Source organism: Sturnira hondurensis, unplaced genomic scaffold (assembly GCF_014824575.4).
Source record: "Sturnira hondurensis isolate 20B ecotype Veracruz unplaced genomic scaffold, ASM1482457v3 Scaffold0008992, whole genome shotgun sequence".
In the NCBI taxonomy this organism is placed as follows: domain Eukaryota; kingdom Metazoa; phylum Chordata; class Mammalia; order Chiroptera; family Phyllostomidae; genus Sturnira; species Sturnira hondurensis.
This window is the reverse complement of record NW_028081623.1, coordinates 5,967,657-5,988,694: the sequence shown is the minus strand read 5'-3', so window position 1 is coordinate 5,988,694 and position 21,038 is coordinate 5,967,657. Positions and strand designations below refer to the sequence as shown.

The following is a 21,038-nucleotide window of genomic DNA, read 5'->3' as shown; positions in this document are numbered from 1 at the left end:
TGATAAATACACAATAAATATTAGGTGTTACTAGTACTACTACTATCACTATGCCTAGGCATTAGGCTAAATCAGCTATTTTCATCCAGTTTCATTTCACAGCACACATAAAACAATCACTAAAATTTTGTGGCACACCAAAAAATACTTTTTGCCAATCAAACAAAAAAGATAGGTGTAATTTTGATTCATTCACACAAGATGCCTATTGTTCTGTTGATTTTTTTGACAATCTAAGGAAAAAGAGGTCAGTTGAACAGGACTGCCTAGGATAGATTATATTTCCATGCCTTCACTGCACTAAATGTAACCATGAGTCTAAGTTCTAGACAATGTGATGTACTTTCAGAAAGTACACCATAAAGGATGCTAATCTTTCATGCACCTTACTTCTTGCTAACTAGAATGCAGAAATGAGAGCTAGTGTTCAGAGAATCATCCTGAACCTAGCAGAGGCAGCAAGACTGTCAACGATGGACCCCTGATGCTTGTGAGTCCAGCACACCATCCTTGGCTCACCACCTTCAACGGCCTTTATGTAAGAGAGATAAGTTTCTATTGTGCTGAAATTATTTTGAGGGGGGTGCAAAAGGGATATTTCCTTTTGTTTCTTCAAAGAACAGTCCTATTTGTTACAGATCCAAAATCATTTTATGCAAACAAAAATGTTTAAATCCTCTGTATAAAAAGGTACCTCTTCTGATTTGAATAGACCCTCTGAAAATGCAGTGTTCAGTTCTTTCACCATTAAAAGAATCCATATTTTGATCTCCAACTGAAATTCTTGCACAAATTCTTGCAACCACAAGGACCAAGGTAGGATGGCAGCTGTTTCCTTAGGAATAAATGTCAACAATGGCACCTGCCACTCATACAATGTAGTAATGTTCTGAAAAGCCAGTAACACAGGTGTCTATTATTCCCTTAAAAACTCTTCATTTCATGACAAATTTTTAAATTATATCCTATTAATAAGAAATTTACAAAATGAGTTAAGCATTTAACATAACATTAAAACACAGTGTTTTTGTTACTGAAGAAATGTGACAATATGTAATTACTTAATAATTGCATTGGAAAGTGGCATGTGGAGGCTAGTTTTGGAAAATTCATATCTGAAAGTTTTCAAAAGAGGGAACAGAACCAAAAAGAGCTTTCCTCACAAATAAGTCTCTGCTTTTCTCTCAGTCATAATAAGATTATAAAGATCAAAGTGGGGATGTCAGAATTCTCATGGAGAAGCCTGGCATTGAACTGTTAATCCATCTTTCCAACGGCTGTGTAGATAGTCAGCTCATCACATATCAGACCTACCCCTGAGCCATGACCCCTGAGCCATGGAAGCTGTATCTCCCAGGTCTCCTGTGCTTCAATGAGCAGCAATTGGCTCCATGCAATGGGATATGACAAACTACTCTTCATTTTAATAAATAACTTGGATATGAGAGAACCTCTGACAGGTGGCTTTCTAATGTCTATAATAATACAAGCACTATGCATGATGGCATTGACATGAATACAAAAACTATAAATGTGTTATTAGTAGGCACTAGTATTGTTCTCATTTTGCACATGAGGAAAGTAAAGCCCAAGAAGGTTAAAGAACTCATCCAACCTCATACATCACACAGATCTGCCCCACTCTACCTTCAAAAGAGTGACGCCCATTTGCTCACTTTGAGAAGGCTCTCAGCTAGAAGTTGGATTTCAGGTGTTCAGATATGTCTAAGAACAAAGTTTTCCATAAGTCAAACTCCTATTAGCAGGCCAACTGCATCTCTCCTCAGGTTCTTCCAAGCAGTGAATGGGCTATGTGTTGTTTAAGTGAAATAGATGCTCTTTCAAGTTCCTGTCCCTTCTTTCAAGGAGGGGTAGGAAAAGAAAGGGTGCAGAGGTGAAGCAGATTCACAAACTCATGCCATGCACCCATTCTCCTGCTGAAATGCACTATTAGGATGAGGACTAAGAGATAGAAAAATACTATTTTTATTTTGAGAAAAATGATCTTTAACACACAGCTTTCTATCCAAGTGGTTTTACAATCAGTTCTCTAATCATTGAATTGGGGATGATCTGGGTGGCAGATCTGTAGGGTGGTTTTCTGGGTACATGGTGTCCCCTCATGATTAAGACCAAGAAGTGGTGAGATGTACTCAGGAAATAGGCTGAGTGGGCAGAACTTGCTGGGAGCCTTGCAGAAGCCCCCAAGGCCTCTGGCATGCTGCCATCCTGGCTCTTACCTCACCAACCATCTTCACGTCTTCCCGCCCATACCAATCAGGCTCATAGACTTCATGAAGCGACTCGGTAAGCTTCATTGAGGCTTCTTGCATGCCTAGTGTTGGAGAAAAACGACTTCTGTCAGATAGAAATGAGAGAGGAGTCCCTTCCTCTTTCCCCTACTTTTCTAAGTGAGAGAAAAATCTTTGTTAATCATTTAAGCAAAAATCATTAAGGCACAACTATTAATTGTATCTGTAATCACATCTTTGCTTGAGGGTCTCTAAGACTTATCTGATTACTGTATGAATTTCTATTATTTATGTGATAATAATAGATATATATCAAGTCTTGACAAAATCAACAAAGTGTTCTATTCTGAAAACAACCATAAATGAGTCCTATTATGTGTGCTGTCATTCACTAAATGACATGGAACCGTAAATACACAAGACACTATAGAGTTCTAAAAATAAAATTAATCTTAAATTACTTTAAATATAAGAAATAAAGCATTTTTAGAAGGAGGTAAAAGTAAAATCAATAGGATTTTAGGTCATAACAGTTGTTTGAAAGTGGTTTAAGTGGCCTAACAATTTTCAAAAGAAAAAAAAGATTTTTTTCACAGTATTACTAAAATCTATACATAGAGTTTTAAATCAGAACTCTCAGAAAGGTTAGCATTCTTAAGTCAGTGGATCAGAATTTCTATAGAAATACATTTGGCATGTTACAAAAATTTGGTTATTTATAATAGGAAAAATACAGGTTCTAAGTGAAACACATGATATAAATAAAGTATTATCAAAACCCTTCAAAACCCTCCTTCAAAACATGGAGGTGAAGTGTGGATTGCCATGGAGATAGCTCAGCCTAAGAACAAAACAAGGTACATTCTTTGGCTGGTGACTGGAAAAAGTGCTTCTTTATCGCCAGTTCAAAGGTGAGACCTGACTGAGTTGATTTCTTGGCCTTTGTCTTTAAGAAATATGAAAAGGGACTAGATAAAGAGGGAGGAGAGAACAATTGAGTACAGTCATTAGAAACAAAAACACATTTCATAAACTTAATGCCACGGAATCAAAGATAGAAAATTTTTGTTAAACTGAAAGCTGCAACATTCTTAGACTCAACCACATGCTTGTTAGATTCAAAGGAGGTCATGCTGGATTCAACTGTGAGAGGAAAACAAAAGCAAAATAAGATGTCTGAAATGATAGAAGTATATTCTTGAAGAGTACATGTAAAAGTGAACATATAATTTGGTATTTCATAGTACTTTTTCATTCTCTAGGCATAGAATACCCCACTTTCCTTCCCCTGATAAAAAGAAGATACATATTTGGTCTCTGCACCTTGTTGGTTTGAAAGCCTGGACCCCTCTCCCCATGTGCAAGTACATCCCTGAGCATGTTAAAGGGGCCATTGACAACAGGCTGAAATACCACAAGATGAAGCCCCAGCAAGTAAGCGTGGGAAAAAACAGTGATGACTAAAGTCACTGGGAACTCTGATGAAATGAGAGTCTTGTAGATACAGCAAAAGTCCCCCCAAATCATACAAAAGCCTGCATCCATTCCCTAGCACTTTGAATTCAAGCAAATAAAGATGCTCTATCTTGTACATGTGGTCACTGCAAGGTGGCAGCTACATAATCTCGTGTCCACATTCACTCCTCTCCAAGTACCAGCAAGTCTATATAAACAATGTACCCCTCAAATTCACGTCAAAAGTTTGTCACTGATGAGCCCCTTCCATATTTCTATGTCAAAAGGATTCTGAGGTTTTCTTTTCTTTATAAACAGCTATTTACATAGGTTCTTAATGTCTTAAGAGGAAGAGAAAGAAATAATGGCATTAAAGGACCAATAACCTTTATGGTAAAAATAAAACTGTGAATGTACACTTAAAATTACCTAAGACCTTATTCATTGAGGTTAAAAGCAAACTGTTACAGTAAATGTGTCTATTAGCAGCCTAAAATAACTACTAATTCTTGTGTGGATAGTGACAGACAATGTGGAAAGAATCCATTTTGACATAGAAATTTTTCTAGAACTTGCCATAGGAAGTACTTGGATTGATAGACAAGTTAATAAGACACAAGCCTTGCTAACCTTATGGAGCATAAAGTCTGGCAAAGAGATTTTAGGGATTTAGAATTTACTTTGCTGACAGAGCATGAGAAAAAAAAGCTAAAACCCAAGTTCCCTCCAGTGCAATCTGGCAACATTAAAGTGGCTACTATTTAGTAGTATCTATTTAATAATATATAATAGACAACATTTTCTTATAAGATCAGTGATTTCCATAGAAAAAATTACTATCTTACTGCGAGACAGGAACCACTTTGCTTTCTTCAAAATTTTGGACTTTCTCCAAGGCATTTATTGTAACCACCTGTATTTACATTTGCAAGCAAACTTGTGAGTTTCTATTTCTATCATCTTAGGTTTGTTGCATAGATCACACTGCTACACGGGTCTTTGCTTAAGCATCCTGAAGACATATGTTTTAGTGAAAAATAACAGTTAAAATGCATTATTACAATAACCAGCAGCAGCCATAAACCACTAACAGAATATCTAAAATATTGTGAGTTTTATCCATTGTTTAGAAGACAGTCATTTAGAAGACAGGGGTCATTTCAGGTGAAATGAAGTCTTTAGTGTAGAGTGTCAAGGTGGAGAACAAGTGGGGAGAAAATAGGCAGGCTGAGAGACAGCTCCAGAACAGTCAACCCGACCACTGGGATCATGCTGATATAAGAAGTCGTATTCAGTCCATGACACCATCTGGGCCACACTCTAGAGAAAGGTCTTCTGTGTTCATTATCCCTGTTTCTGGCATCCACCACTACCCATATCCCAGTGACTTCTCTCTCCGGATCCCTATCAAACATTTCCAGTTAGATGTCCTACTAGTACCTCAAACTTCGCATATTCAAAACAAACTAAGCACTTTCTTGTTGAAACCTACTCCTTCTCCTCTCACCAATTCTCATAAATACCAACCAGTTGTCTCAGTTAGAAAACTGGCAGCCATTCTACATGCATCCTCCTATACTGAATTTGTCAGCAAGACAAGACAATTCTGCCTGAATCTCCAATGAAGTCCCTTCCTTCCATGACCCCTGTCACAGTGCTTGAAAGGCACTCAACATTTCTTATTTAGATTAGATAAAATAATCCACATAAATGGTTGAGCAAATACTTACACAGAGCAAACATTCAAATGTCAGTCTTTATAAAAACTATTTTTGAAGGCAGTATGGCAATGTAACTAAGATTATTATTTGCAATCATTCAGCCTTCGTTAAAATCTTGTTTTTCTACCATATACCATCTGTGTGATATTAGGCAAATTACCTAGCTGCCCTAAAACTCATTTTTCCAAAGTGTATATTACTAAGAAATAACAGTACATGCCACAGGTTGCAGTGATAATTATATGAAATTACTTAAAGTTTATGTCAGTGCCTGGCACATAAGAGCTCAGTAAATGTTGGCTATTATTACTGTGCTAGACTTCTAAGTTTCCTTGTAGTTTCATTACCTCTAACCTGAATTCCACACAACCACAATAATTATTTTTCTAAAATGCTGATCTGATAATGTTACTCATTCCCTTGCCTACAATAATGCAATAACACTCTTCCCCACTGACAAAATAAACTCCCAGTATAATACATAAGCACCTCTTTGTACACATGCTACCTACCTTTCCGTCTCAGGCAGCTCAGTTTCCTGCTTGCTACTCACTAATTTACTTGTTCCCTAAAGAGCCCATGCTCCATCCTGCTTCCTGAGTTTCTATACATGTAGCTTCTTCTTCCTGGAAAGTCCTTCCAACATCAACCTCTCTCTTTGGCATATCTTATAACCTGATGACCAGATTTGTTTCCTTCCTTGGTTCATTCAAGTTTACATTCCCAGGAAAGACCATTCCTTATCTGGTATCCTATCCCTTAGGTGGAGTGAGGGGCTTGTCCTCTGTCGTGATAGCACATGTGTGGACAGAGCTGACTCCATCTTGAAAAGCTGAGTCCAGTTGCAAGCTAATATACCAGCTTAACTTCTGAGTGAATGAACCCAGACCCTTAACCACTGAGTAGACTCTGGAATGTGTACAGAGATTTCCAGCAAGTCACAGAGTTTCCATTACTCCTTCTCCTGGGGCAAGGAGCTCTAGATGTTACCTACCTCATTATCTCACCCTGGCCCCAGGGCCTTCCCATGTCTGGTCTTCCCCTGACTATCCACACACTGATCAAGAAGGTGAAAGATGGACTTCCAGCCAAGATGGAGGTGTAGGTAGATACACTGTGCCTCTTCTCACAAGCAAAGGAGGGACAACAACAAATTTAAAAACAAAAATCAACCAGAGCTGCCCCCAAATCAAATTGTATGAAAGTCTGGCAACCTAGGACTTAAAGAAGAAACATTCATCCAGACCAGGAGGAGGGGCAGAGACAGGCAGCCCAGCAGAGAGGACTCGAGGTAAGGCAGTGGCTGGAGGACCAGGCTAGGAGCAGCTGGTGAAGCAGGTATTCCCACATTTGTGTGTGGATAAACCAGGAGGAACAACTGGGGAGCAAGACAGACCACGCAACCCAGGGTTCCAGTACAGAGAAATAAAGCCTCACAACCTCTGACTGAGAAAAACCTGTGGGAATTGCAGTGGTGGGAGAAAATCCCAGTGTCATAAGAGAGTTTGCTGGAGAGACTCATAGGGTCCTAGAACTTACACAGTCCACACACCCAGGAATCAGCACGAGAAGGGCCCAATTTGATTGTGGGTAGCAGAGGAAGTGACTGAAACCTGGTTGAGAGCTGAGCAAGTGCCACTGTTCCCTCTTGGACCCTTCCCCTACATACAGTGCCACAACACAACAACCTGGGTTGCCCCACCCTGGCGAATACCTAAGGTTCTGCCCCTTACTATGTAACAGGTAAGCTGAGACAAAAAAAATATGTCCCACATAAAAGAATAGATCAAAGCTCCAAAAAAATACAACTAAGCAATGGAAAGATAGCCAACCTATCAGATTACAGTTCAAAATGCTGGTAATCAGGATGCTCACACAATTGTTGAGTATGGTTGCAAAGCAGAGGAAAAGTGAAGGCTATGCAAAGTGAAATAAAGGAAAATGTACAGGGAATCAATAATGAAGGGAAGGAAACTTGGATTCAAATCAATAGTTTGGACAAAAAAAGAAAGAAATAAACATTCAACCAGAACCGAATGGAGAAACAAGAATTCAAAAAAATGAGGAGAGGCTTAGGAACCTCTGGGACAACTTTAAATATTCCAACATCTGAATCATAGGGGTACCAGAAGGTACCACATGGAAGGTTATCAGTAGGGAGGGGGAAGAATGGGGGGAAAGGTACAGGGAATAAGAAGCATAAATGGTAGGTAAAAAAAGACAGGGGGAGATTAAGAGTAGTATGGAAATGGAACTTATATATATATGACCCGTGGACAAGAACTAAGATCGGGGAATGATGGCGAGAGGGCAGTACAGGGTGGAGGGGAATAAAGGGGAGAAAAAAATGCAACAACTGTAGTAGCATAATCAATAAAATCTATTTTAAAAAGGTGAAAGATGAAGAGATCATAATGTTCTACTGCTTTCCAGCACCCATTTCTGCATATAAGTTCCCCACTAAAGTCTATAAACCAACAAGCTAGATTTGTTTGTTCTTTGGTCTCTTGGCTCCTTCAGCATCTGGGTACCACTTTGCATATACAGTCTTTTCTAAGAACAGCACATAATACATACTTCTGTTAAAATGCATACTTCTAAGCATATCTGGCTTTTAGTTTATTCTCCCCATCTCTACTGCAAGCTCCATGACAGTAACCACTGTGTCATGCTCATCTATGCACCTCCATTGCCTAGGACAGTGTTAGGCCTACCCATAAATGAGGCTCAACGCAATGTTTGCTGCTAAAATGAATGAGAGTGCCCTGACCAGTGTGGCTCAGTTGGTTGGGCATCATCCTGCAAAGCAAAAGAAAGGTCACTGGTTGGAGTCCCAGTCAGGTCACATGCCTGGGTTGCAGGTCCAGCCCCCCATCAGGGCATGTTCTAGAACAGGGGTGTCAAACTCATTTTCTCTGGGGGCCACATCGGCCTCATGGTTGCCTTCAAAGGGCCAATATAATTTTAGGACTGTATAAATGTAACTACTCCTTAACTGTTAAGGAGTTGAAATTAACATTCAGCCCCTAGAAGGCAACTGAAAGGCTGATGTGACCCCTGGTGAAAATGAATTTGACAGCCCTGTACTAGAGGCAATCAATTGATGTTTCTCTCACACATCAATGTTTCACTCCCTCTCTTTCTCCTTCCCTTCCCCTCTCTTTAAGAATAATTATATAAAATCTTTTTTTAAATAAAAAATAAAATGAATGAGAGCATAAGATCTACCTTACAAAGCCCAGAAGAAATAATAAATACTTTCAGCCTGCTGACAGATGGGGGAGGGGCGTGTAAAGGTTGAGCAAACAAGCCAAAGAACTGTTGCCTGGATACAGGCAACAGTATGGTGATGGCAGGGAGAGGAGTGGGGAGAGTGGGTGGAGGTGAAAGAGGTTATAGGGGATATATCATAATGGAAAAAATACAATAAAAATAAACTATTAAAAAAAGACTATACTTAGTATAATTACAGAAGAATGTGAATATGTATGCAAGATAATGAATATATCTTGTCAAGGAATTATTTGTTTATTAAATGATAATTAAATATATTATATACATTTGTTTCCATATGCTAATATAAATTATATTTTGAAACTTCAAAAAAAGCCTACAAAGGTGAATGCCAACCAGAGAGTAATGATGATGAGTACAGCTCATTACCCAATGGGCCAAAGTAATTTAAACACATATCTCTTTTATGGAGTACTCAACACTATTCAATCAGTAGAATGTGATTGAAGGAAAGGCTGATATAAGGTCCTTATCCTTCTAATGAACATGTGGCCATTAGAGGTAGAATGAAAGGTTGCTTTGGTGACCCAGCCAATGTCTCTCTGGAGCTAACAGTTCACTCAGTGGATTCTCCTTCTAGACCACAGTAAGGAAAAGAGTTACTCCAGTCTTTTAAAATAGAATTCTCCATACTAAGGCTGTAAAATTGTCCAAAATATGCAGATTTGGGGAAAGAGATCCAATTTATTTATTCATTCAACAAATGTTTTCACTTTTTAAAAAATCAGCTAACATAGAAAAAATCCCATGTTTGACACAATATGTTACTTCTTATGTTCAAATCCTAAATCAATAATCAATGAAAATACCTACAGTGTCTTCTATTTTCTCACTGGACTATTATAAATAATACATACTTAAGGTTAATTTTTTAGTGCAGTTAAATATAAACTCTATGAGTTTGTGGAAGTTAAATTATCTAAGTTTTACTTCTTTGAAAATTTAAAATAAGGCTAATATCATTTATCATATAGCTGTGTTGGGTGGTTACAAAGAGGGAATATGTCTAAAACACTTAGCACACAAACTAGCACATACTAAGTGCTCATTAAAAAAGAAATAGTGATAAATTGTCATTATTCCACTATAAAAATGAACTTCAATTTGTGAAAATACTCCCTACCAATGGTCATAGATTTCAAAGGCAGTATAAGAGACAGTGGATAAAAGCAGGGTCTTAGGAGACACACAGACCAGAGTATACATCCAGGCTCTGTTGTTTATGAGGTAAATGACTTTGGACAAGCTATTTAATTCCTCTGCACCTTGCTTTATGTATAAAATAAAGATTATAAAGTAACTACCTCAGATAGTTTTCATTAAAATTATATTTCTTGTATATAAAATTTAAATACATTTTAATTTAAAAGTCAATTTCAGCTTCCAATCAATATGGCAGAGTAGGTAAACATGGTGCTGGCCTCCTCCCACAATGACATCAAAATTACAACTAAACTATAAGAACAACCATCATTCAGAATTTCCTGAAATCTAGTTAACCAGGAATCATATACCTAAGGATATACAGAAGAAGAAACCACATCAAGACTGGTAAGAGGAAGGGCAACATGAAATAAGCTGGTCCCATACAATATGTGTCAAATAAAAGTTGGGGAAAATATCTAGGCTGTAGGGGTCCCCCCTGAGGAGCAAGATGTCCTAGGCCCACATTAGGACCCACAGCCCAGGGATCCAAAGCCAGGAAGATAAAGTTCCCCATAATTTATAGCTGTGAAAAGCAGCAAGGATTACAGCTTGGTAAGACAAAAGGATTTTGGAGTCCCAGTCTTTCCCCTTAAAAGGCCCACACAAACTTACTTGGACTAACTCACTCTGAGCTCCAGTGCTAAGGCAAGTGTTCAAATGGCTCCAGGGACATATGGGGAGGAACTGAATTGTCTGGCTTCATGGTGAGAGGTGGAGGGGCAGCTTTATCCCAGACAGAAGTGCTGGCAGAAGCCATTGTTCCTTTGCTGAGTACACCCCATTCATGTGCAGTTTGGTGCCATATCCAAGTCTCCATCAACCTAACACTGTTCACCCTGCCCTGGTGATTCCCTGAGACCCTGCCCTACCCAACTAGCAGGCCTACACAAGCCACTTCCTGTAGCTTTTCCATACAAACATCCTGTCTAAGCTCATGTTGCAGACTTTCCTAAAATATATCAATTTGCAAACTCCAAACAAGCAGTGTCTGGCCTCAGCATGCCCAAAATTTCTTGCTAAGAGGCCCCAGGCCCACACTAGCTATGGCTAGACTGTTTTCAGGTTGGCCACTCTTAGGTACCAGCAAAAGCAGCAACCTATAGATCACTCTGTAGCAAATGACAGGTGGTCCTAGACTGGGAACAAGTAGCCTGCACCTCTGGGAGGCCCCAGAGTCAGCATACCTGGTGGCCAACTATAAAACATGCTAGAGTACAACCCAACCACTGCCATGAAAGACACACACAAGCTGCAGGCACCAGAGCTGAAGAAGCTAGTTTTGCTCTGTGGGGTGGGCTCCTGAACAGCAGTTACCCCATTGTAGTTGCAGCTGGTCCTAGTAGACAATAGGCTTAGAAGTCATTGACATGCAAAGAGTGATAAAGGTTCAAATATAACAGGTTAGTGCACATGTGGGGTACACTTGGAGCATCTGGCTTGAGTGAATGGGAAGGCTGAACCTACAGGACACTTACTACCTAAGGCCACCCAACCAAGACTAGGAGACATAGCAGATCTACCTAATACATCGTAACAAACATAGAGGGGCAGCCAAACTAGGGAAATAAAGAAACAGTTATCAAATAAAAGAATGAAAGACATCTTCAGAAAAAAAGAATTAAATTAAATAGAGACAAGCAAACTACCAGATAGAGTTCAAAACACTGAATATAAAAATATTGACTATAATGATACTCAAAGAACTCAGAACTTCAAGAGAATAATAAAGGTCACTTAGCTCTGGCTAGGTGGCTCAGTTGGTTGAAGTACACCAAAAGGTTGTGGGTTCAATTCACAATCAGGACACATACCTAGGTTGCAGGTTTGATCCCTGGTCAGGAAGTATACAGGAAGCAAGTGATTGATGCTTCTCTCATATTAGTGTTTATCAAATCAATGTTTCTCTCTCCCCACCTCTTTCTCTCTCTCAAATCAATAAACACATCCTTGGGTGAAGATTAAAAATGTAATAGTAAAAAAATTATAGAAACCATAAAAAGAACCAGTTGGAAATGGAGAATATAATAACAGAAACAAACAATACACTAGAAGGAATCAACAACAGAGTAGATGAAGAAGAGGATTGAATCAGCAATTTGTAAGATGAAGAAGCAGAAAACACTCAATTAAAGCAAAAACAATGAGAAAGAATCAAAAAATGAAAATAGTTTAAGGGACCTCTAGGACAAGATCAAGTGTAAAAACATCCGTGTCATAGGGGTACCAGAAAAAGAAAGAAATTCAAAATCTATCTGAAGAAATAATGACTAAAAACTTCCCTAACTTGGTGAAGGAAATAAAGTCCAGAAAACACAGAGAGTCCCCAAAAAGTTGAACCCAAAAAGGCCCACACCAAGACATACCATAATTAAAATACCAAAGGTAAGAAATGAAAAGAGAAATCATAAAAGCAGCAAGAGAAAAGCGGTTAGTTATCTACAAAGGAGCTATAATTAGACTGATTTCTCAATACAAACTCTAAGGGTCATAAAGGATTGGCACAAAAATATTCACAGTGATGAAAAGCAAGGACCTACAGCCAAGATTACTCTACCCAGCAAAGCTATCATTTAGAATCAAAGGACAGATAAAGAGCTTCCCAGATAAGAAAAAAAAAAAAATAAAGGAGTTCACCACCAAATGGGTATTACAAGAATATTAAAGGGTCTCCTTGAAGAAGTATGAAGAGGAAGAAGAAAAGGAGGAGGTGGAGGAGAAGGAGAATAAAAATATGAGTAATAAAATGGCAATAAGTACATATATATCAATAATTATTTTAAGTGTAAATGGATTAAATGCTCCAATCAAAAGACAAGTTGCTGAATTAGTAAGAAAATAAGACCCTTATATATGATGCCTACAAGAGACTCACTACAGATGGAAAGACACCTGTAATCTGAAAATAAAGGGATGGAAAAGTGTATTTCATGAAAATTGATATAAAACAAAACAAAAAACAATGCTTACACCAGACAAAATAGACTTTAAACCAAAAGCTACAACAAGAAACAAAGAAGAATCTAGAAATTCCATTTCTGGGTATTTACCCAAAGAAACAGAGCACTAAATAAAAAAGACATATACATGCATGTGTTCACTGCAGCATTATTTACAATAGCCAAAATATAGAAGGAACTTAACTGCCCATCAATGGATTAATGGATAAAGAAGTGGTGCATTTATACAATGGAATGTCTTTCATTAAAAAGAATGAATTTTTGCTGTCTGCAACGACATGGATTGACCTAGAGGATATTGTGCTGAGTGACATAAGTCAGGCAGAGAAAGAAAAATGTGATATGATTGCACTTATATGTGGACTCTAAAAATCATAATAATCAGAATAGAAAGAGACTCATAGATCCAGAAAACATTCTTGACAATTGCTATATGAGAGGAGGGGTTGAGGGAAATGGGTAAAACAAGTAAAGAAATTAAGAAGTATAGATTGGCAGTTACAAAATAGTCAAAGGGATGTAAAGTATAGCATACAGAATGTAGTCATTAATATTGTAATAATTATGTATGGTGTCAGATGTGTACCAGATTTACCTGGATGATCACTTTGTCAGTTATATAAATTTCTAACCACTAGATTGTACACCTGAAATTAATATAATAATGTATGTCAACCGTATTAAAAAGTAAAACATTATTTTAAAACTTTCACTAATTTTTATTGTGACTAATTTTTATTATTAAGATTTTCATTATTTTATTATTTATTACTTTTTTGTAATAAATTTCACACATTCACATTGAAACTCTTAGGATAAATTTTAGAAGTGGAACTGCTGTGTCAGAAAGTATGCCAAACAATGCATTTAAAGGCTTTTAAGAAATTGCTCTTCTGGAAAGCTATCCTACCATCAGTGTATGAAAGGGGTCTACAGTTGTTGGGGTTTTTTTTTAATTTTAATGTCTTTAAACATTTGGAAGAAAAATGACATCATCTTTCTTTTGTTTTTATTTACTATTCTTTGATTACTCACGAGGAAAGCATTTTTCAAATTTGTTACCTATCTATAGCTCTTCTTGGCTAATTTTCTTTTAATATGACTATTCATTCTCTTTCAAACAACAGATATTCATTTAGTTTACTTACTGAGTTCTTCATATTTTGGTTCATTTTCATTAAGAGTGTTGTCTAAATAACTTTAAATATACATATATTCATTTTATATATTTGTAAGATCAACTCTCTCTATCTTCCCTGTCATGTTTTCTGTCTTTGGGTTACCCTGGTAAAGACCTTGTCACCTAAAACTAGAGACTAAGTGTATTGTATTTATCTTAACATTCTAGTATACCTATAGTATACACATATTTAAATTTTTATTATATCTGAAATCAAGGAGGAAGTAGACTATGATGTTGGGAATCTCACTTTTTTCCAAGTGCTTGGACAGTTTATGGACAGTTTATCCAAGATACTTTGTGAGATGATCCATTCTCTCCCCACTAATTTCAAAATCTGCCTTGTGACCCATCACACCCATGAGTACACTCAGGTCTGATTCTGTGCTGGGAACTGGATGATATACAGCAGGTAGAGGCAGAACTCTCCTCCCTAGTGCTCTCTCCTCCTTTCACCACCGGCCTCATTTCTTTGCCTTTTGTGACTCTGGCAGAAACCAATGTCAGGTCTTCTCTTTCACCATACAGTGGCAGGGCTGCAGGTGTGGCTGGTCCCTACAAATCACAGGGCTGTGATAATTCTCCACACCTGTCTCGGCCACTATTCTTACCCCTTCCAGCTAGAGGGTGTAAGAGTGAGTCTGGGAGTGTTCTCTTGGGACATACTCTCCCCCAGGAGGTAAACCAGCTGCAGCTTTTCTTAAAGTCTCAAGCTTGCTCTAACAACTCTTACAAACTCTAGCACATGAGAGGCACTTATTCCTAGTTTCCAGCATCAAGGCAGACATATTTTTTTCCTTGCATATTCTGATTATCACTTCAATGGGAATTTGGGAGTGGGTGGACTAAAACACCTCTGATCAAGTACCATCTTGGCTTTGTATAATTAACACTCAATCCTGTCACTCATGAATTTCAAGAACAACCTGTACTTGGTAACATGCTATAAACAACTCACACATATTACCTTTGATAGCTGCTAAATAGCCTCGGAGTTCTCGCTGAAGTCTGGTACCCTCTGCCTGAAAAACACACAAAGAGATGTTGAGCATCTTGTCTATATTTTCCATGCAAACATATACAAAGCAGTGAGTCTCAGAATTATTACTGCCAGTCTCAGAATTATTACTGCCACAGATTCATTCTTGAAATAACACAAATATGCAAACACAGACTAAACAAGGTGCCTGTTGGTCTAAATATTTACAGAGATTTTATTCAGCTTAACAGAAAAGGAAAAGACAAGCAAATTTTTCTAAGAAATGAAAACTGTGGCCCATCATACAGGCTCAGATATATTCAAGAGCTAGCAAGTCTCTAAATTTTGACACATGGGTTACGATGGTAGGAAATTGATGACCGCCATCCAATATGGTAGCCACTAGCCACAGGTGACTATTCAGTGCTTGCAACATAACCAGTCTGAATAAATATGAACTTGAAGTGTAAAATACACACTGGATTTCAAAGACTTTGTACAAAAATTTCATTAATGTGTTTTACATCAGTTGCATGTTACAATTATAATATTTTGGATACACTGAATTAAATAACCATATTATTGAAATTAATTTCACCTGTTACTTTTCATTTTTTTCAATGTGGACACTAGAAAAATTGGTTACATATGTGGTTTGCATTATATTTTGTTGGACGTTATCAAAATAGAGATAAAAATGTAAACTTTGACATATGCACCCTACTTTTGGTTTGGATTACCCTTCGAGACTCAGACCCTGAGACTAGGATTAGACTGTAAGTAGTTTAACCTGGAGTTTACCCAGGAAATGTTAATAGAGGCGTGGGGAAATGAGGCAGGGAAGGAAAGAGAGCCATCACATGGTATATTATCAAGTTACAGTGGTGGGCAACTGCCCTTAGTTCCACTGGAGAACTCTAGGAGATAGTGTCAAACCCTATAGATATGCTAACTCGGGGGCACAGAAAATGGGACTCAATTCCTGACAGGTCTGGCTGAGAACTGCTCCTGGGGGTCATTAATTCCTCCAGTATGTCCTCTCAGGTGCAGAGAGGTTTCTAGTAACCAGAAAAAAAACCTCAGACAGAGTCACCCTTGCTGGCAGTCACAACTAAGTCTAGTGGGCTCAGAAAAGGAAGTACTAGGTGCATGTGGCTGGGCATCCACAGTATGTGCTTTGAGACTGCACCTAAAAATATAAAAATATATGTACTTTTAATTACATATTTATTTAACAAAATTGCAGACAGCTAGCACACTGAAGGACTACACCTCCATAATAAATAATATAGTGTCTATATTATTACTGTAACCTGATAGTTAATATAGTTAATAATATAGCAACTATAATAGTCATATATAAGTGAATAACCATTTGTTAATATTTACCAAAAAGGGGTGGGGATGAAGGGAAAATGCCAACTTGCTTAGTGAATTACAATTTAGTAGGGGGACTAAACTATCTAAATAGAAAATTGCAAGGTAGATTACATTTAGCTCTGCAATAGCCATGTAAAGTTTTTTTTAGTACAAAGTGGATGCTTTAAATGTATCCAAAGTGGATACATTTAAAGAGAGAGATTAATACAAAGAAACACTGAAAAAAAGTGTTTAAGACTATGCTAAACCCTAAAAGCGATCTAGGAAACTATTTTCCTATATATAGTACAGTATATAGTATAGTGACGTTATTTTTATTAAATGTACCTAGAAGTCAGGTAAGGTTTTCTTTATCTGCACTAAGCTCAAGCTATTTTTGTCAGCTCTATAAACTTAGGCACTACTAGATAAAACTCAGGGTCAATTTATTTGCTGGGATATAATTCATTTGCTGGCACATAATACAGTAAGAATCCCAAGAAGGTATTTTTAGATATAAGAGTGGAAGGAAGTTCAAATTATACAATAATACTTAAATAGATGAGTACAATTTAAATAGATAAATGGAACCAATTTAAATAACTTTCTTCCTTTCTAAATATTAAATTTCTTAATTTTCCCCATGAGAATTATAAATCATTTGGTAAAAAACATATTAAATTTCACCTAAACTTTGCCTGAATCAAAAAGTTAAAACACTCATGAGAGAAAATTTCACCTAGAATATACCACGGAGTATTTCTTCACACAACCTATTGTACAATAAAGTTTTCTTAACATCATTATTCTGTGTGCATCACAAGATGGTTTAAGTTTGAAATACGTTCACTTTTTTTGCTTTTTGTTATATTTTATTGTATTTTTTCCATAACCATTTAGTTCTCTTATAGCCCTGCTCCCATTTCACTGAAGTTTGTTCCAAATTCCTCTGAAAATTATGATTTCAGTAATGCAGACTTCAATATTGTATGTGTGTGTGTATACAGAAAGAGATGCAAAATTTTACATACTTGAGACCACATGCATGTATTTTCCCTTTTTACAAGGTAAGATAAAATTATTATTTTTATTCCTGGTCAAACTCTTCTCAGAATCTAGAGTAACATAAGAGCAAGTGTGTATATTATAATTAAGTAGTCTGATTCCCACCCAACTCATTCTCCTCTTTGGACAAGATCCAAGGACTTGCCACATACAAAATTCCTTACCCTAGTGAACAGTATGATAATGTTGCTCTGGTATTAGAAGGTCTTCATTTATTTTCGACTGAATCATTTACCAGTGTCGGGAACTGCTGTTTCTCCAGCCCAGAAGGTCCCATAGGCCCCACTTTCTTCCCATACAGCCAAGGGAGTAGGCCTGCTTTTCCTTCCTCAATAAAACTACTCCCACCTGCTCCCTCCCTTGGGTGTCACATTCTTGCAGGACTGAGGAAAAGGAAGCAATCTTCCCAGTTCCTTGCTTACCAGCTACTCTGGAAAACAAGCCAGAGTCATTTTGGGTTTCATCATGGAGATATGAAAAATTAACAGCCATGTAAAAAAGTATACATGGTTTTAAAACCTTATGAAGATCTGCAAATAACTGCCTGTAGTAAAAAAAAAAATCCCTTTATTCCCTTGCTGAGTAGTACCTCAAAGCTGTTGTTTTCTTCCCTTACTCCTGAGGACTGCTTATGATATCCCCCCCAAGGATCAGAGTGAAGATTAAAATTGAACTAGTCTGAGAAAGAATGCAGAAGGCACATCATCATGGGAAGGATTCAGATATCTGTTACTGAATACAAACAAATCACATTACATTCTTAAGTAAATATTTTTTCCAAATTATTTTATATCAGATTGGTCCTCAGTAGCACCAATTCCTTTAGTAGTAGTAGTAGTAGTAAATCTTGGGATCACGGTGAGGTGGGAAAAAGTGGGTGGGTTCCCACACTTGCTGAGGTCCAGGACAGCTCTCATTTGTAAGTCTCTCTTGAGAATCTTGGACAGCACCCAGACACATGTGTGGTTAACTTTTTAAAGATTTAATGTATGTAGTGTCAAAGGACCAGCTATAAATGTGACTTCATCAAAGTTTCCCATTACATTCAGGTAAGAGCACATAAGAGTTGGAGAGTTACAGACAGAATTCCTCCTAGGGGATCCAGTTCCCTGATAAGAAGAGCTACAGTAGATCTGACACACAAAAGAGCTATGCAAAACAAGTAATGTTAAAAGAGCTATGACAAACCTCCTCTAGTATTAGGAGCAAACACAGGCGTGTTTTAACATGTAATAAATGATACATGGAGATTAATGAACCAGGCTGTTCACTGTTTAGGTACACTAAATTCTGAGGCATTAAAATATACTAATATTAATAAATACTTTATGCCTAGGACTTTAGGAGCCCATATAGAAGGAATTATATAACCTTGTTAGATCAGTTACTTCTGCCCAGAAAACATATACCATAATTGAGGCATTAATTTGAATGAACTATAAACACCATACTAAAATGAATTAATAATTTCTTGCTGTAGCTGGTGTGGCTCAGTGGATTGAGTGCCAGCCTGCAAATCAAAGAGTCATAGGTTCAACTCCCAGTCTAGGGTACATGTCTGGGTTGTGGGTCAGGTCCCTGGTGGAGGGTGCATGAGAGGTAACCACACATTGATGTTTCTCTCCCTTTCTTTCTCCCTCTCTTCTCCTCTCTTAAATAAATAAATGAATAAGTAAATAAATAGTCAATCTTAAAATATAAATTAATATTTTCTAAAAAAATAAACTCAAGGCAGCAACTTCTACAAATTCAGGACACCATGCTCACATAATAATAACACATCCATGACATTTCTGGGCAGGGGCAGAAACCAGACCTGTGTTGCAAACCAAATTCAGTGGATTTTATTTGTAAGGTTACACAAGTCTAGCAAATTATTTTAAGACATTAAATATTTAATATTTATTAAACAAGCAATAGGTTGTTGAATTGACTTGTTAAAACATAGTAAATCTAATAATGATTTATATTTATAGATGATTTTTGTTATAAAAATGTAGACAGAAAAAAACATACACCATACAGACTATTTTTTCATTAACTTTCCTCTTTAACTCAGAAACTAACTGAGAGTTGACATTTATAGAGAAGCTCTGGTAATAGAAAGCCAACAGTACTTGGAGATTTACAGATTATATATATATATATATATATATATATTACAGATATATTATTCTTGATAATATAATTTTCTTCTAAGCTTTTAAAATAAGAAACCAGTGTGTAAATGTACCCTAGTTTTATCAAATAGATGAGATTTAATACAGTGATACTCAGCACTTTGATTAACAGTTGACCAATAAGGCATAATATCAGAATCCACTTATGGTCAAAGATAATTTGAGGTTGCTGGACACTACAGGCATTCTTGGTTTGGTAAGAAGTAGAGTTCTCCCTATAACACGTTCAGGTGCCATTAAATTGGAAAACAAAAGCTTTCAAAGGTAAGAAAAACAGCAGGGTCTCTAAAATCTCCATTTTTTTTGTTGTGCTTTGAGCTCTTTGTAGTAACAGGTGTTGTCATTAAGAACCCAGAACTGATTTCGTAGAAAATTTCTCCATTTTTAAATTTTTATTTTGGCAGATATTAGAGCAAAAGATATAAAATAGGAAATCAGGGTAGATTTCAAAATCCTATTCCTGGGCTGACGGCAGTAGGGGCTGGTGCGTGGAAGGGAAGCAGGTATCAAAGAGAACATAGTGTCCACAATTTTATACAAGATTCATAACCCAATTTCCAATTATCCCTGTGTCATCAACTCAAAGAATACCTAAAATATGAAAACCAAATCAAATATACTTTCTACCTTTCAACAAAACAAAATTAGAAGCTTGTAGTAATTATATGTACAATTTTTCCCATATATTTACCTTAAGACAACTAAGCTGAGTTTATACAAATCTCTATTCTAATCTTTCAGAGAATCTAACTCACTCTGTGCAAAGGGATAGAACTGCCTAGTTAGAACCATTAAACTCACCACATCATGCAGACTGCACAAAACTTGAAGATATGCCTTATTGCTTTTAGACAACTAAGTTTGTGACCCTTGAAAAACCATTCCAGTTTTTTTTTCCTTTTGTGTATATATGAAGAGACTTGACTTATAAAGTATATTAGGGGCATTATACAAAATCTTTTAAACTTTTGCCTAAATACCTAGAGTACAGTATTGAATATAGTGAGATAGGGACTGGCCCAGAAATTAAGGGAAACCACACAGGCATCCCACTCTGACAATATGTCTTTATGAGGCGTGTTATTTAGTGTCCCCTTCTGTGGGCCTGGATGCCAGCTCTATCTGTAACATTCTTTCATGTCCACATTAGACAGGATGTAAAAGTTTTAAAAAAACGACTGTGACATCAAGCTTCAGAGATGCACTGCTGAAAGGAAGAAGTGTTTAGCCTCTCATTACTCCAGTCATAATGCGATATCCAGAAGGTTTCTGAAACTGCCATTTGTGATGCATGTATTAGTTTGCTAGGGCTGCTATAACAAAATGCCAGAGAATCAGTGGCTGAAAAAAGAAGAATTTATTTCCTCACAGCTCTGAAGATTAAAATCCA

General features: G+C 37.1%; 1 protein-coding gene across 9 annotated transcripts in view; it reads right to left on the bottom strand.

Annotated features, from left to right (window-relative positions):
* AMPH (amphiphysin) overlaps window positions 1-21,038 on the bottom strand; it is a 274,501-nt gene that overhangs the window by 101,968 nt on the left and 151,495 nt on the right. For all 9 annotated transcript variants that reach the window (XM_037056533.1, XM_037056538.1, XM_037056536.1 and 6 more), the window contains exons 3-4: window positions 15,033-15,087; window positions 2,241-2,335 (exon numbers count right to left, since the gene is read on the bottom strand). In XM_037056533.1, coding sequence (XP_036912428.1) covers window positions 2,241-2,335; window positions 15,033-15,087 — 150 coding nt within the window. The remainder of the gene's footprint in view (window positions 1-2,240; window positions 2,336-15,032; window positions 15,088-21,038) is intronic.